Consider the following 16912-nt stretch of genomic DNA (forward strand, 5'->3'; position numbering starts at 1 on the left):
ACCCTCTCTAGTGCAATTACATCCTTTCTGTAATGAGATGACAGAGCTGCACACAGTACTCAAGTTGTGGCCTAACCAATGAGTTATACAGTTCCAGCAGAACCTCCCTGCTCTTATATTCTATACCACGGCTAATAAAGGAAAGGATTCCATATGCCTTCTTAACCACCTTATCAACCTGTCCTGCTACCTTCAGGGATCTGTGGATATTCACTCCAAGGTCCCTCACTTCCTCTACACCTCCTAGTATTTTCCCATTAATTGTGTATTCCTTTGCCTTGTTTGACCTCCCCAAATGCATCATCTCACACTTTTCCACATTGAATTCCATTTGCCATTTTTCTGTCCATCTGACCAGACCATCAATATCTTCCTCGTCGCTATCTACCACACGGCACACTTCCTCCTTCTGCAATCTCTCAAATTCTTGGGGCCATCTCCTTAAATCTGAGCAACTCTCTTATTTTGCGAAATCTACTGTTAGTGTGCTTCTGTTCATGGTTTTTATGAGCAGTGTACTCCCAGTGTACACACAGACAACCAGAATCAGAAACTGACAGAGCCAGCTACCCCTTTGGCCAGTCTACATCCCTCCCTGAGCGAGTGCTTTCTAATGCAGCATGCAGAAGTTGGTTCTGTTCATCAACCATCATAGATTAGTGGCAGCACTCTTGCTCCAGTCAGAAGGCTGTAGGTTCAAGACCCACTCCAAAAACTTAGAGCCCCAGTCTAGACGGACACAGTGGCGCAGTGGTTAGCACCGCAGCCTCACAGCTCCAGCGACCCAGGTTCAGTTCTGGGTACCACCTGTGTGGAGTTTGCAAGTACTCCCTGTGACCGCGTGGGTTTCCGCCGGGTGCTACGGTTTCCTCCCACATCCAAAGACTTGCAGGTTAATAAGTAAATTGGCTATTGTAAATTGCCCCTAGTGTAGGTAGGTGGTAGGAGAATGGTGGGAATGTGGTAGGGAATATGAGATTAATGTAGGATTAGTATAAATGGGTGGTTGTTGGTCGGCACAGCCTGGATGGGCCGAAGGGCCTGTTTCAGTGCTGTATCTCTCTATGACACTCTATGACTTCAGTGCAATACTGAGGGAGTGGTAAATTGTCGAATGTGATGGCTTTCGCATAAGTTGTTAAACCAAGGCCCCATCCTCTCAGATGAACATAAAGATTCGCTTGGCATTATTGGAAGAGCAGCAGGAGAGCTCTCCTATCTCATAGCCAATATTTATCCCTCAACCAACATCACTAAAAACAGATTAGCTGATCATTTATCTCATTGCTGTTTATGGGACCTTGACGTGTGTAAGCTGGTTGCCATGTTTCCTACATTGCAACAGTGATTACACTTCAAAATTACTTTATTGCCTGTAAAATGCTTTGCAGTCCTGACTGTGGCAAAGTGCTTTGTGTGTCATCAGTGGAAGACATGCATGTGTACCATAAATACCGTGCTTAACAGCTTCTCGGCAATAAAAATATGTAGGAAAGGAAAAGGGGTTATTTCCATGTTGTGCGTACTAACTTAATGCAGCACACAAATTTGATTTGACCTATGTCATAAGAATAAGAACATAAGAAATAGGAGCAGAAGCAGGCCATTCAGACTCTCGAACCTGCTCTGCCATTCAATAAGATCATGGCTGATTTGATTATGGCCTTAACTTCACTTTCCTGCCTCCCCCCCCCACCCCCCCCATAACCGTTGATTCCCTTGTAGATAAAAATTCTGTCTAATAACACAACCTTGAATATATTCTGTTACGACCAGGTGAGAAAGAGATCTAGGGGTCCTTTTCAGCCTTCACCTGGTCTTACTGTAACGGGGTTTAATTTTAAATACACCTTGTTTTTAGCTCCCCCCTTAGTGAACCCTTGTTCACCACTTTCCAATGATAAGGCAAAGAAACCAGCATAAACAGGCTTTCTTAAGTTTAAAGAAAAGTTGAACTTTATTAAACTTAAACTCCAATTCGGTCGATGCCTACGGATAGATGACGCGTCCACACCAGCATACATACGTGATACACACATGCAAATAGAGACAGAAAAGAGCAGAAGAAAAACAAAGTGGAAAAGTTTGAGGTAATATCTGAAGAAAGATTTTTGTTACGGTTCTTCGAGCTCCCTATAAAGTCCTTGATTGTAGGTAGATCTTGCTTTTCGTTGAGGCCCAGTATTCTTCTTAAATCTTGTTCGTTTCAGGAGACTTTTCTCTCTTGGGGTTCATGTGTCTTCAGTGGATTCAGAGGCTTGTGAGAAAGAGATGGGAGCAGACAGGAGAGGTCTTCTCAATCCAGGAGCAAACAGTCTTTGAGTTCAAACTGTTTGTACAATTTAGAAAAACCCAGGTTGCCAAACAGGTTAGTCATGTGACTAACTGGTCTGACCACGTCTTGGATTGTATCACCATAGCAGTCTCTGGAATGCTGCTTTTACACACAATACCTGGTGATCAAGGTCGCTTGTCGGTCGAATGTGTCAGGGAATGGTCCTTTGTCCTTCCAATCACCGTCTGTTAATATGCAAATGTCTTTTCCAGCCACGGCGGATCTGTTTAACAAGTCCTTTCTTCACTTTAAAATCAATGTTCAGAACAAAATTAAAGTGCCTCACTCTTGGCAGGTGGGGGCTTAACATGACAATTCAATGTCCCAGCCTCCTGGGGAAGATAATTCCAAAGATTACCAACCAAGTGGAGAAATTCCTCCTCATCTCAGTCTTAAATGGAAGCCCCTTATTTTGAAACTATGCGCTCTAGTTCGAGATTCCCCCACAAAGGGAAACATCCTTTCAACAACTACCCTGTCAAGCCCCTTCAGAATCTTACGTTTCAATAAGATCACTTCTCATTCTTCTAAACTCCACTGAGTCCAGGCCCAACCTGCTCAACCTTTCCTCATAGGACACTCAATTCATCCCAGGAATCAGTCCAGTGAGCCTTCTCTGAACTGCTTCCAATGCATGTATGGCCAGAATTTTTCATTGGGCTGAAGGCCCTACCCACCGGCTGAAAAGTTGGTGGCGAGCCCACCTCCGCTGGGCCTGGGGAACCAGACTGGGATTTTTCGCTCCCCATGCTTTTAATTGGTCTTGGGCAGGATTTCCTCCTCCTTGAGGCAGGATGTTCCACCTAATGGAACGGCCGGCCAATCAGCGGGCCGACAGCTCTTAGTCCCAGCAGCTCCACCGGGAGCAGTGGCCACTGCTGTGACTACACCCTGGCATTGCAGGCAAGATGAAGGACGGCTCCGGAACTGAGTTAAGTTTTTAGGGCCTCGCCGGGGACAATTGGTCACGCACCAGCAAAGCAAAGGGGGGGGGGGGGGTTAATTAGGGGGCCGGAGAGTGTTGCATGTTGGGGGCAGTTGGGGCTTCAGGGGTGGCCCTCCGTGGGGCACAAGGTGCCCGATCAGGAGGGGCCCCCACTAGCCCACAAGGAGGCCACCTGGTTTCACCAAGCGGGGTTTTTGAGGCCTCAGCCGCCCGCCAGCCAGGGTAAAATACCCATGGAGGTGGGCAGAGGTCTGAAGTGCCAGTTAATTGGCCACTTAAGCACCTTGATTGGCCTGGGGCGAGCGGATCATTTCTCACCACCTCCGCCCCACGTAAAATTGCAAAATTGCAACAAGGGTGGGAAGAGGGTCAGGTATGGCGCGCCCCCCCCCCCCCCCACCCCGTCTCCCACTCAAATTTTGCGCCCACCCCTCACCAGCCCACTCGTTTGGGGGGCGTAAAATTCCAGCCCGTGTCTCTCATTGAGTAAGGAGACCAAAATTATACACCGTGCTTTCGGTACGGTCTCGGCAATGCCCTGTACAGTTGCAGCAAGACTTCCCTACTTTTATATTCCATCCCCCTTGCAATAAATTCCAACATTCCATTTGCCTTCCTAATTACTTGCTGTACCTGCATGGTAACTTTTTATCATTCATGTACAAGGACATCCAGATCCCTCTGTACTGCAGCATTCTGCAGTTTCTCTCCATGTAAATAAAATTATATTTTAAAAAATCAAGGCACTGGAGAGCGTGCAAAAAAGATTTACAAGACCCAGAAATGTTGGGCTACAGCTATTAGGAGTGAACAATGAGCCTGCGTCTCTCTTCTCTTGAAAAGAGAAAGCTGAGAGGTGACCCAATAGAAGTCTTCAAGATTAGATTTTAAAATTAAAATTAATGGGGAAGTGCAAAACTAGGAAGCCATCAATAGAGTAGAGTATAGAGTTTGGGGCGGCGCAGTGGTTAGCACCGCAGCCTCACAGCTCCAGGGACCCGGGTTCAATTCTGGGTACTGTCTGTGCGGAGTTTGCAAGTTCTCCCTGTGACCGCGTGGGTTTTCGCCGGGTGCTCCGGTTTCCTCCCACCACCAAGGACTTGCAGGTGATAGGTAAATTGGCCATTGTAAATTGCCCTTAGTGTAGGTAGGTGGTAGGGAATAGGGGATTACTGTAGGGTTAGAATAAATGGGTGCTTCTTGATCGGCACAGACTCGGTGGGCCGAAGGGCCTGGTTCAGTGCTGTATCTAAATAAAATAAATGTTTAAAAATAAATAAATAATGTTGATAGTTAGGTGACAAAAGACAGGAGGAGGCGCAAGTGAAGCATAAACGTCAGCATTGACTGGTTAGGCCTGTTTCAGTGCTGTTTATCTATCCTTCCCACCAAAGTAGACAACTTCACATTTTCCCAGATTATACTCTACCTGCCAATTTTTTGCCCACTCACTTAACCTATCTATATCCCTTTATAGGCGGTGTCCTCCTCATAACTTGCTTTTCTACCTATCTTTGTATCATCAGCAAATTTGATTACAATACACTCTATCCCTTCATCCAAGTCACTAATATAGATTGTAAATAGTTGAGGCCCCAGCACTGATCCCTGTGGCACTCCACTAGTTACAGTTTGCCAACCTGCAAATGCTCCGTTTATCCTGACTGTTTCCCGTTAGTCAATCCTCTATCCATGCTAATAATATATTACCCACAACACCATGAGCTCTTATCTTGTGTAGTAACCTTTTATGTGGCACCTTTTCAAATGCCATTTAGAAATCCAAATACACTATGTCTACGAGTTCCCCTTTATCCACCCTGCTGGTTACATCCTCAAAGAGCTCTAATAAATTTGCAAACTATGCTCCAACAATAAAATAATGTGCATACATTTACTTAGGCATTTCTCCCAATAAAGAAAAGCAAACTGCTTTTACTTCTCCCAGGCCTTACCAACTCCATTCACTGGGAGAGATAAGCAGCCAAGTTTCCCAGCTCTTTTCTGTGACCTCTACCATTAAATGAGAGTGTGGACATTGGGTTAATTCAGGACCATGCTAGCTTTGATCTCTGCTTCCAGTAGCCAACACCTTGTCAACACTCACTGGGGTATGGTCGTGTACATTGGAAAGGAAGGTTTCAGCAACGCACAGTGCCATATTGTAATATCATGACAAAGGTTAGGATATGTGGAGTCAGGGCAAACAGCTAAATAGATAGCAAATTGGATTTTAAAAAAACAGAAAGCAGAAAGTAAGGATAAAGAGTAGTTATTCATATTGTAGGAAGGTAGAAAGCAGTGTTCCGCAAGGATCAGTGCTAGGGCCACTGTTATTCAGAACTTACATTAATGATTTGGACTTTATAACAAGCAACGTATCAACATTTGCAGATGATACCAAACAGGAGATTATAGCTAAAACTAAGGAAGAATGCAGCATAATACAAGACAACATTAGCAAACTTGCAGACAGGGCAGAGAAGTGCCAAAAGAACCTTAATATAGATAAATGGGAGGTGATGCACTTTGGTAGGAAAAACAGAAACATCATCCACACATTAGAAAATAAGAAACTAATTGGGTAGAACAGGAAAGGAATCTAGGAATGCAGGGGAACAAAATCATTAAAAACAGCACTGCATGCCAATTAAAAATGCTAACGAGGCACAGGCATTTATTTCTAGAGGTACAGAATTCAAAAAGAGTGAAATTATGTTAAACTTCTAAAAGGAGCCTGCAATCCAGGACTGACTCCTCGTCAGTGTGTAGGGTCTTGCCATCGGTGCTCCTCAAGGGGTCTTGGAATTGATATGCTGGTCCATAGACAGATTTTAGTGCTTCGTAGAAGCTCAAGTCGCCAGTATCAGCATACGGTTTAGTTTTTTTCTACCAGTCATGGTGGATGTTCCTCAGTTTACATTGAAGGGTGCTGCATGCTTGACAGTAGGCGGTCTTTTTCTCTTGGCTGAGCCAGGTGAACCTGATGAGCTGGCCTTTTTATTGTTAGCAGAGCTTGAACGTCCTTGTCACTTTCATCAGACCAATTCCTATTCTTCTTGGTGCTGGGTCCGATGACATCGTTGGAAGTATGCAGTACTGCAGCTTTGATGTGTTCCCAGAGTTCTTCTGGAGTGGAATCAGCAGTGAGATCAGGATGTTCCAGTCTAGTCTGTAAGGTTGCTTGATACCTATCTCTGCAAGATGAGGTTTGCAGGTTGCTGACTCAAAATTTCTTTGATGGGTTGTCTCTAGACCTGTTCTTGGGCTTAGGCTTAGAATTTCTTTTTTACTTCCAAAATATACTTTATTCATAAAAATCTGTAAAAAATACATTACCAAACAGTTTCAAAAAGCACCAAGTCAACAAATACAAACAGTGCAAAGGTGATCAGTTTCCTTCAATACAATCAGGAGTTGCCTCACAACCCTTCCATTTCATTTGTCGTGCCATATACATTTTTACATTTTACAGCAAATGAAAATTTTCCCGATACAGTTCGAGGGGTTTCCCATGGATCCAGCCCCTCAGTTCAGCTTGGTGGGGGGACCTTACACAGTGGTCTTTCCCCATTGAGCCTTTGCTGCAGCTGCCCCAAGTTTTAGTGCGTCCCTCAGCACGTAGTCCTGGACCTTGGAATGTGACTGTCTGCAACATTCGGTCGTGGACAACACTTTGCGCTGGAAGACCAGCAAGTTTCGGGCAGACCAAAGGGCGTCTTTCACCGAATTGATAGTCCTCCAGCAGCAGTTGATGTTTGTCTCGGTGTGCGTCCCTGGGAACAGCCCGTAGAGCACAGACTCCTGTGTTACAGAGCTGCTTGGGATGAACCTCGACAAAAACCACATCTCTTTCCACACCTGCTTTGCAAAGACACATTCCAGAAGGAGGTGGGCAACCGTCTCTTCCCCACCACAGCCACTGCGGGGGCATTGCACGGAGGGGGTGAGACTTCGGGCATGCAGGAAGGATCTGACGGGGAGGGCTCTTCTCACCACCAGCCTAGCTACATCTTGGTGCTTGTTTGAAAGTTCTGGTGATGAGGCATTCCGCCAAGTGATTTTGGCAGTCTGCTCGGGGAACCATCCGACAGGATCCACCGTCTCCTTTTCCCGTAGGGCCTTGAGGACATTCTGTGCAGACCACTGCCTGATGGATCGGTGGTCAAACGTGTTTTCCCGCAGAAACTGCTCCACGAAGGATAGGTGGTATGGCACGGTCCAACTGGATGGAGCGTTCCACGGCAATGTGACCAGGCCCATCCTTCGCAACACTGGGGACAGATAGAACCTCAGCACGTAGTGACACTTGGAGTTTGCGTACTGAAGGTCTACACACAGCTTGATGCAGCCACACACGAAGGTAGTCATCAGGATGAGGGCCACGTTTGGTACATTTTTCCCGCCCTTATCCAGAGGTTTGAACATCGTGTCCCTCCGGACCCGGTCCATTTTGGATCCCCAGATGAAGCGGAAAATGGCTCAGGTGACCGCCACAGCGCAGGAGTGGGGTATGGGCCAGACCTGTGCCACGTACAGCAACAACGTGAGCGCCTCGCACCTGATGGCCAGGTTCTTACCCATAATGGAGAGAGATCGCTGCCCCCACATTCTCAGCTTGTGTTGTACCTTGGCTACTCGCTCCTCCCAGATTTTGGCGCACGCCCCTGCCCTTCCGAACCATATCCCCAGCACCTTCAGGTAGTCTGACCTGACGGTGAAGGGGACAAAGGATCGGTCAGCCCAGCTCCCAAAGAATTGGCCTCGCTCTTGCCGTGGTTAACTCTGGCTCCCAGTTCGAACTGGTTGCAGATGCTCATCAGTCTGCGCACAGACAGCGGATCCGAACAGAAGACGTAGACGTCATCCATGTACAGGGAGGTTTTAACCTGAGTGCCTCCACTGCCTGGGATTGTCACCCCTCTTATGCTTGCATCCTTCCTAATAGACTCAGCAAAGGGTTCAATACAGCAAACAAACAAGACCAGGGAGAGAGGACAGCCCTGTCTGACTCCAGATTGGATCGGGAAACTTTCTGATTCCCACCCATTGATTGAGACTGCGCTACTGATGTTTGTGTAGAGCAGTTTGATCCAATTGCAGATTCCCTCCCCAAACCCCATTTTGGAAAGCACGTCCATCATGTAGGTGTGCAATATCCTGTCAAAAGCCTTCTCCTGGTCCAGGCTGATGAGGCAGGTGTCCACCCTCCTGTCCCGTTCAGCTTTGAGCAAATGAGCCGGTGGTCTGCATGACAGCCAGCATTGGGCATGACTCTAGTATGCAGGACGTCCTTTAGGTCACACTGGTGCACCAAGATATAGTCTATCAAGTGTCAGTGTTTAGAGTGGGGATGCATCCATGTGGTCTTGAAGCAATCTTTTTGTTGAAAGAAGGTGTTGGTTATGGACAGCTGCTTTTCTCCACAGAGTTCCAAGAGTAAATATCCGTTTTCATTGCAGTTTCCAACTCCATGGTTTCCGAGCACTCCACTACATGCCAGGCTGTCACAGCCCATTCTGGTGTTGATTTTGTCTTTGGGAGGGGCATTCTGGATGAGTTTACGGAGATTTGTGTAAAACTTACCTTAATCAGCTGGGTTAGCCTTTAGGGTTGCAGTAAAAACGCTGATGAGAGTTGCATACTGCTGGTCTTGGAGGGGGAAGCACAGGGACATGCTGCGTTCGGAGCGGCCGACTGGCAGGCTTGAAAGTTTAGTGGTGATAGTCTTCTTCACCATGAAGCCGACACCGAAGAGGTGTTGTTCACCTTGAGGTCTACCTGACCAATAGAGGGTACAGCCAGCGTTGTGTTCTGTTAGGCTGCCTTGCTCGGAGAAGTGGACCTCACTCAGGGCCGCTATATCAATGTCTAGTCTGGTTAGCTCATGGGCCACCAGAGCAGAGTGTCGTCGGGGCGGCTGTTGTTACCAGAGTCAAGTATTGTTCTCACGTTCCAGCAAGCGAGTTTCAGAATTTTTCTTCTTTTCCCACCTTTTGAAGCACCAAGTGCATAGTGCATGATACTGCCATCAATCACATCCAACAACAGCCTGTCAAAGAAGAACTGGATGACAGCCCAACTCTGGAGGAAACTGTGACCGCCATCAACCAGACGAAGAGCAACAAAACCCCAGAGTCAATGGAATTCCACCCGAAGCCTTGAAGCATAGTGGCCCTGCCCTATACACCAAGCTCCATCAGTTACATAGACATAGAAAACACAGAAAACAGGAGCAGGAGTAGGCCATTCGGCCCTTCAAGCCTGCTCCACCATTCATTATGATCATGGCTGATCATCCAACTCAGTAACCTGTTCCCGCTTTCGCCCCATACCTTTTGATCCCTTTGGACCCAAGAGCTATATCTAACTCCTTCTTGAAAACATACAATGTTTTGGCCTCAACTGCTTTCTGTGGTAGCAAATTCCCGGCCTGCTGGGAACAGGGCAGGATTCCACAGGATCTTTGTGATACCGTTATCATCGCCTTGTACAAAAACAAAAAGGAGAAAAGTCAGACTGCTCCAACTACCGTGGGATCACCCTCCTTTCTGTTGCTGGGAAAATCCTGGCTAGAATATCTCTGAACAGGCTTGTGCCTCACATTGCGGCAGAAAACCTCCCAGAGAGGCAGTGTGGTTTCAGAGCAGAGACACCACAGACCTGGTACTTGCACTCAGACAATTACAAGAAAAAAAAGTGTCGGGAACAAAACAAAAGGCCTGTACGTCACTTTCATAGACCTCATCAAGACATTCGACACTGAACAGAGATGGACTATGGAAAATCCTTGAAAAACTTGGATGTCCATCCAGGTTTCTGGCCATGGTGAAGCAGTTTCATGAAAATTATTATGGACAAGTCAAGCAAAACAGCGACCTCTCAAATCCCTTCCGAATCTCCAATGGCTTGAAGCAGGGATGTGGGCTGGCCCCGATGTTATTCACCATCTTTTTCAACATGACGCTGCAGCAGGCAACAGAAGACCTTAAGGAGAGAGTTTACATACTCTTCCAGATTGATGGAGGCCTTTTCAACCTCAGGCATCTTCAGGCTCACACAAAAACACAAGAAAAGCTCATCCGTGAAACTTCTTTTCACCAATGACTGCGCTGTCCTGGCCCACAGTCAGTCAGTCAGACCTGCAACGTATAACACCACGTTTTTCCGAGGCAACACAACTCCTTGGACTAAACTTCAGTTAAAGAAAACTGAAGTCCTGCATCAGCCTGCACCCAAGAGGAATACAGACCACCAAGCATAGTCATCGAGGGAACCGAGCTGAATGCAGTCAGCAAATTACCTATTTGGGGACTGTCATCTCGTTTGCTGCTACCATAGACAAGGAAGTAGACAATAGGCTTTCAAAAGGAAACAGAACTTTCGGCAGACTCTACAAATGAGCGTGGAGCAACAACCACAGCCTCAGAGCACAGACCAAAGTCAAAAGTATACAAAGTCATAGTCCTCACCACTCTTCTGTATGGTGCCGAATCATGGGACATATACCATCATGTACCCTTCTAGAGCATTGTGATCAGTGCTGCCTCCACAGCGTCCTCAAGGTCCGCTGGCAGGACCGCATCACAAACATTGAAATCCTGGAAACAGCCAATATCACCAGCAGAGGCCATCCTCCTGCACAGCCAACTGCGCTGGGCGGGTCATGTTGCCCGGATGGACGACAATCGCCTGCCCAAAATCGTGCTGTACAGAGAGCTGACCACTGGTAAATGGAAGAGAGGGGCCCCACACAAACGTTTCAAGGACTCCCTGAAGAAATCCCTCTCTGTGTGCCACATCGAAAATCACCAGTGGGAAGCGCAGGACATAGATCATGATGTCTAGAGATGCTACATCAGGATGGCTACAGACACCTGAGACTGAGCAAAGAACCGACATGAAAGAGAAAAGGAGAAGGATAGATCCATTTTCCCCCAGCAGCGACTACACTTTCACTTGCACCCGCTATGGGAGAATCTGCTGGTCACGGATAGGCCTGACCAGCCACCAGCGGGCCTGCAGCCAATGACTGCAACCTTCCTAAAAATCTTGGTCCGCGAAGAAATGCCAAGTGAGACAGGGGCCTAGTAAGGCTGCATTTAGAATTCTGTGCACAGTTCTGGTCTCCATACAATAAAAAAAGATACAGAAGTACTGGAGAAAGTGCAACAAAGATTTACAAGGTTGGTGCCAGAACTGAGCTATCTGGAAAGACTGAAAAGGTCTTTTCCCTTTAAGAAAAAAAAACTTAGGGGTAACAGGACAGAGTTCTTTCAAATTATGAATGAGTTGGACAGGGTGGACACAGAGAATATTTCCACTAGTGGGGGAATCTGAAACTAGGGGCCATAAATACAAGATAATTAATAATACATCCAACCTGGGTTCGATTCCGGGTACTGCCTGTTGTGGAGTTTGCACGTTCTCCCTGTGTCTGCATGGGTTTCCTCTGGGTGCTCTGGTTTCCTCCCACAGCCAAACGACTTGCAGGTTGGTAGGTAAATTGGCCATTATAAATTGCCCCGAGTATTGGCAGCTGGTAGGGAAATATAGGGACAGGTGGGGATGTGGTAGGAATATAGGATTAGTATAAATGGGTGGTTGATGGTCGGCACAGACTCGTTGGGCCGAAGGGCCTGTTTCAGTGCTGTATCTCTAAACTAAACTAAACTAAACATCCAATACAAATACTATTACAACAACAACTTGTACTTATACAGCACCTTTAAAACAATAAAACATCCCAAGGTGCTTCACAAGACCATTATAAAGCAAAATTTGATACAAAGCCACATAAGCTAATATTTGGGCAGATGGCCAAATGCTTGGTCAGAGATAGGTTTAAGTAGCATCATCAAGGAGCAAAGAGAGGTAGAGAGATGGAGAGGCTTAGGGAGGTAATTCCAGAGCTTAGGGCTGAGGCAGCTGAAGACATGGCCAGCAATGGTGGAGCAATTAAAGTAGAGGATGCTGAAGGTGCCAGAATTAGATGAAAGCAGACAACTTGGAAGGTTGCGGGGCTGGAAGCGATTACAGAGATTAGTTTAGTTTAGTTTAGAGATACAGCACTGAAACAGGCCCTTCGGCCCACCGAGTCTGTGCCGACCATCAACCACCCATTTATACTAATCCTACACTAATCCCATATTCCTACCACATCCCCACCTGTCCCTATATTTCCCTACCACCTACCTATACTCGGGGAAATTTTTTTTATAATGGCCAATTTACCTATCAACCTGCAAGTCTTTGGCATGTGGGAGGAAACCGGAGCGCCCGGAGGAAACCCACGCAGACACAGGGAGAACTTGCAAACTCCACACAGGCACTACCCAGAATTGAACCCGGGTCGCTGGAGCTGTGAGGCTGCGGTGCTAACCACTGCGCCACTGTGCCGCCCTAAACAGATAGGGAGGGACGAGGCCATGAAGGGATCTGAAAACGAGGATGAGAATTTTAAAACCAGGCATTTCTTAACCAGGAGCCAATGAGGGAAGTAAGGACACAGGCAGAGTTTTGGATGACCTCAATTTTAGAGAGGGAAGAATGAGGGAGGTCAGCCAGGAATGCATTAGAATAGTCCTGTCTGGAGGTAACAAAGGCATGAATGAGGTTTTTGGGGGGAGGGAGCAGGGGGCGGAGTCAGGTGATGTTATGGAGGTGGAATTAGGCAGATTTAGTGATAGCGCGAATATGTGGTAGGAATCTCATCCCGAGGTCAAATATGACACCACAGTTGCAAACAAACAAACAAACAGTCTGGTTCAACCTCAGACAGTTGTCAGGGATAAGGATGGAGTTTGTGGCTAGGGAACAGAGTTTGTGGCAGGGTCCGAAGGCAACGGCTTCAGTATTCCCAATATTTAATTGGAGGAAATTTCTGCTTCTCCAGTAATGGATGTCAGAGCAGTCTGATAATTTAGCAACAGTGGAGGAGTCGAGTTGGAAGTGGTGAGGTAGTGGTGGATGTCGTCAACATACTGGGAAGAGGAGCCATTGCCAGTGATACTGTGGCTTTGACTAGATAAGAATGGAGACAGGTGAGTGCAGTCCCACCCAACTGGACAACAGTGGGGAGATGTAGGAGGAGGATTGTGTGGCCAACTGTGTCAAAGGCTGCAGGCAGGTCGAGAAGGATGAGGAGGGATAGATTACCTTTGTCACAGCCACAAAAGGTGCCATTTGTGACTTTGATAAAAGTCGTTTCAGTACTGTAGCAAGGATGGAAACTAGATTGGAGGGATTCAAATAGAGTTCTAGGAAAGATGGGCATAAATTTGGAAGACGTCAACACATTCAAGAACTTGAGATTGGAGATGGGGTAATAGTTTGCAAGGATGGGAGGTTTAAGGGTTGTTTTTGAGGAGAGTGGTGATGACGGCAGATTTAAGGTAGAGAGGGAACCGTTAACAATATTAGCTAACATGGAGCCAGTAAGGAAAGTTAGATTGTCAGCAATTTAATGGGAATAAGATTGAGGGAACAGAAAATGGATTTTATGGACAAGATGAGCTTGGAGAGGGCATCAGGTGAGATAGGAGAGAAGCTAAAGAAAGATGAGAGTTCAGGGCTAGGCCAGAGGGGAGCCTTAGAGGTAGTTTGGCCCAGTGTACTAGTGGAAGGGAGGGAAGCTGATGGGATGGTCTCCATCTTAGTGACAAAGAAGTTCATGAGCTCCTCACATTTATTGTTGGAGGAAACAGAGGAGAGGGGTTTAAGACGACAGTTTTCAGTAGAGAAAAGCAGCCAGGGGTTAACTTTGCACTCCAGGATGATCCTGGAATAGTGAACAGTTTTAGCAAATGAGAGCAAGACCTGATAGTGCTTTATGTGGTACAGCCAAATCTGGCAATGAATGGCTAAACCAGTTGTCCGCCATATCCATTCAAGTCTGTGCCTCTTGGACTTAAGGAAGCGGAGATGAGGGCAGTATCAGGGGAATGGCCAACGTGAGAGAGTAATAGTTTTATTTAGGACTGTGGCAAATTCGGAGGCGAGGGTGTGGTTGAGCAAATCAGTAGCTGCAGAAATATTGCGGTGAACAGAGGGCCAAAGGTTAGACTGTTGGGATTTTCAAAGTGTGGTTGAAAGTGAATTGAGGGATAGCTTTTTTGTCCCCTCCAAGGGCAGGTACAGAAGGTGGTAGGGTTGAGACGTGGAGGGGGATGTGGGTGGAGAGTGATACAAAGAAGTGATCAGAGATGGCCTTATCTGTAATTGATGGGACTAGCAAGACCACATGAGCTGACAAGGTCAAGGGGGTGGCCATGAAAATGGGTTGGGGAATTTACATGGAGAAGAGAGATTAATGGAGAATAAGGCAGCAGTGAACATAGAGCAAGAAAAGGCATGATAAATTGAGGGAAATAAGGAGAAATTTCTTTATTCAGGAAGTGCTTTAAATGTGGAACGCACTACCACTGGAAGCAGTTGAGGTGAATAGCTGATATGCTTTAAAAGGAAACTAGATGAGGGAAAGGGAATAGAAAGATATGCAGAAAGGCTGAGATGAGGCAGATGGAATGGGAAGAGACGAGTGTGGAGTATAAACACCAACACAGACTAGTTGGGTCAAATGCCCTGTTTCTGTGCTGTATATGCTACGTAATTCTACGTAGCTCACTATTGCACAAAGTCAAGATCTATCCCACTGTCTAGGAACACAGCCAGACATTTGCCGACATCTGTGGAATGTATGTCTGAATCAGACAGCACACCCTTGAGAGGTGAAGGGCAGTTTAAGCAATTACTAAGTATAAGTAACATACAGATGGATTTTTCAAACATAGATCCATATTTAAGGTGACTGGCTTACAGCAACTGAATAAGTCAAATTACATTTTTTTTTATTACAACTGAGATTCTGCTCAGTATTTTGGGTGTTAAACTCTGCCATCTATGTTTCTGTGAAAATCATAAATCAGTGGCACTGCCCATATTCCATGTCCCTTCATTCAGTGTGATACATGGGGCTGAATTTTATTAGCGCGCCACATATCATGGCAGCGCATTTTCAAGTCAGCTGTCATGAAGCCCCCACGATATTTCACGTGGGAGCTCATTTAAATGGAGGGGCGGAATGTCTCTGGCAACGGCATCAGTGCCATTTTCAAAGGACCTAGAAGCGAATTACCATTTTGAAAGGAACAGGTTTGAAACAATAAAGTTTAAGCTTCATTATCAGTGCAAATCCCCTCTCCCATCACCCACTCCCCACCACCCCCCCCCGCACCAATGAGTTCTCAATAAATAAAACTACCTCCACCCCCGGAAAACCAATTTTTCAAAGAATGAACTTTAACCCCCCACCTTCAGAACATTTGAGCCTCAACCCTGTCCACCATCCCCACAACCAATCAGGGCGGTTTTCCCCGCTCCTACACCCCTCCCGAACGGAGTTCCGAAGGCGCTGGACTTCCATTTGGCGGCCATAATATCAGCGTGGGACGGCTGCCGGGACAAGGTCAGTAGATGTAAATTTATTTGCATTGATTTAATATGTAAAAGGCGGCCCGTGTTGGGGGTCATGGCAGGTCACTCCCGCAAGTATTTTACAGCGCCTCCCCCAGCCCCACCATGACCCCTGATGTCGAGGGGCTGGTAAAATTAAACATACTGAACGAAGTGTGTGAAGCTTCAATCACAGGAACATTGGCCAATAGGTTTGCTGTTGATGCCTCGATGTCTCAGCTAACAGACAAGACCTAACAACTTTGGCTGAAGCTTTCCAAAAGAACAAAATGTCAGCATGCTTGTGCACTTCTAAACACCCAGTTGCTCCAGGAATGAGTGAAATGATCTACAAGACATTCAACTGCTACAACACAAAATGATTATTTTTAACTTTATCATGTGGAACCTGCTAGTGTCAGTTAACATTTCAAGGTATTGGACAGTTGAATTCAGTGGTCACTAGCAGCTGTCAGGGCAAATATTGTCAAGGTGCCAGAAGCCAAATGAGTTCATAGCTTCCTGTATGCCAACTACACTGGGAACGAACTAATAGTTCCTGCATTTTCCAATTCAACTAACTGCTCTTTCCTAAGACAGACAGGGCCTTTTCAGTGTTTAGCAATACTAGATTAAAACTAAAACACTCAGAAGACAAAACCAATCTTAAACATTTTATTCGACAGACTTCAAGTGCATGCTCATAACTCATTTAGCTCATTTCTTGGTAGGTCAAATGGCTCAACATTATCACACAAGATTTCTCCCCAAACAGGACCTCAAGTTTTGTTCAAGACATTCTCAGCTCCATTCCAATTACATTTATTTTGCAACCAAAAATCACTGCAGACAAGGTCTCAGAAACAGGGACGGATACTTAAGAGTTACTGGGGTGTAAATTGGGTTGTGTAGCACCCATTATTTTAGGCGCTATATGAACACAAAAGGATTAAAAAATGGGGTCTGAGATGCACAGGCACACATCCTACAGGAAGCATGCAAGACACCATCTTGGTAGCGCAGTTTGCTCATGAGCCTAACCACCACTGGCAGCATGTAGAGCAGGCAGATCGTGTTGCAAATCAACTTGAAGCCAGTGCTGCCATTTTCAAACTGAACATGCCAGTCAAGATCCTGTTTTAACCTCACACAACTGAGCACCATGTTAAACGGAATGA

General features: G+C 46.3%; 1 protein-coding gene across 2 annotated transcripts in view; it reads right to left on the reverse strand.

The window, feature by feature from the left end:
• The window catches only part of lrrc58b (leucine rich repeat containing 58b), a 71519-nt gene that overhangs the window by 35977 nt on the left and 18630 nt on the right, over window positions 1–16912 (reverse strand). Inside the window, exon 2 of one of the 2 annotated variants that reach the window (XM_068040840.1) lies at window positions 11665–11820. The exons of the other annotated variant lie outside the window; for it this stretch is intronic. Coding sequence (XP_067896941.1) covers window positions 11665–11820 — 156 coding nt within the window. The remainder of the gene's footprint in view (window positions 1–11664; window positions 11821–16912) is intronic. 2 annotated transcript variants of the gene reach the window in all.

The sequence above is a fragment of the Heterodontus francisci genome, chromosome 10 (assembly GCF_036365525.1).
Source record: "Heterodontus francisci isolate sHetFra1 chromosome 10, sHetFra1.hap1, whole genome shotgun sequence".
NCBI classification, from domain to species: Eukaryota; Metazoa; Chordata; class Chondrichthyes; order Heterodontiformes; family Heterodontidae; genus Heterodontus; species Heterodontus francisci.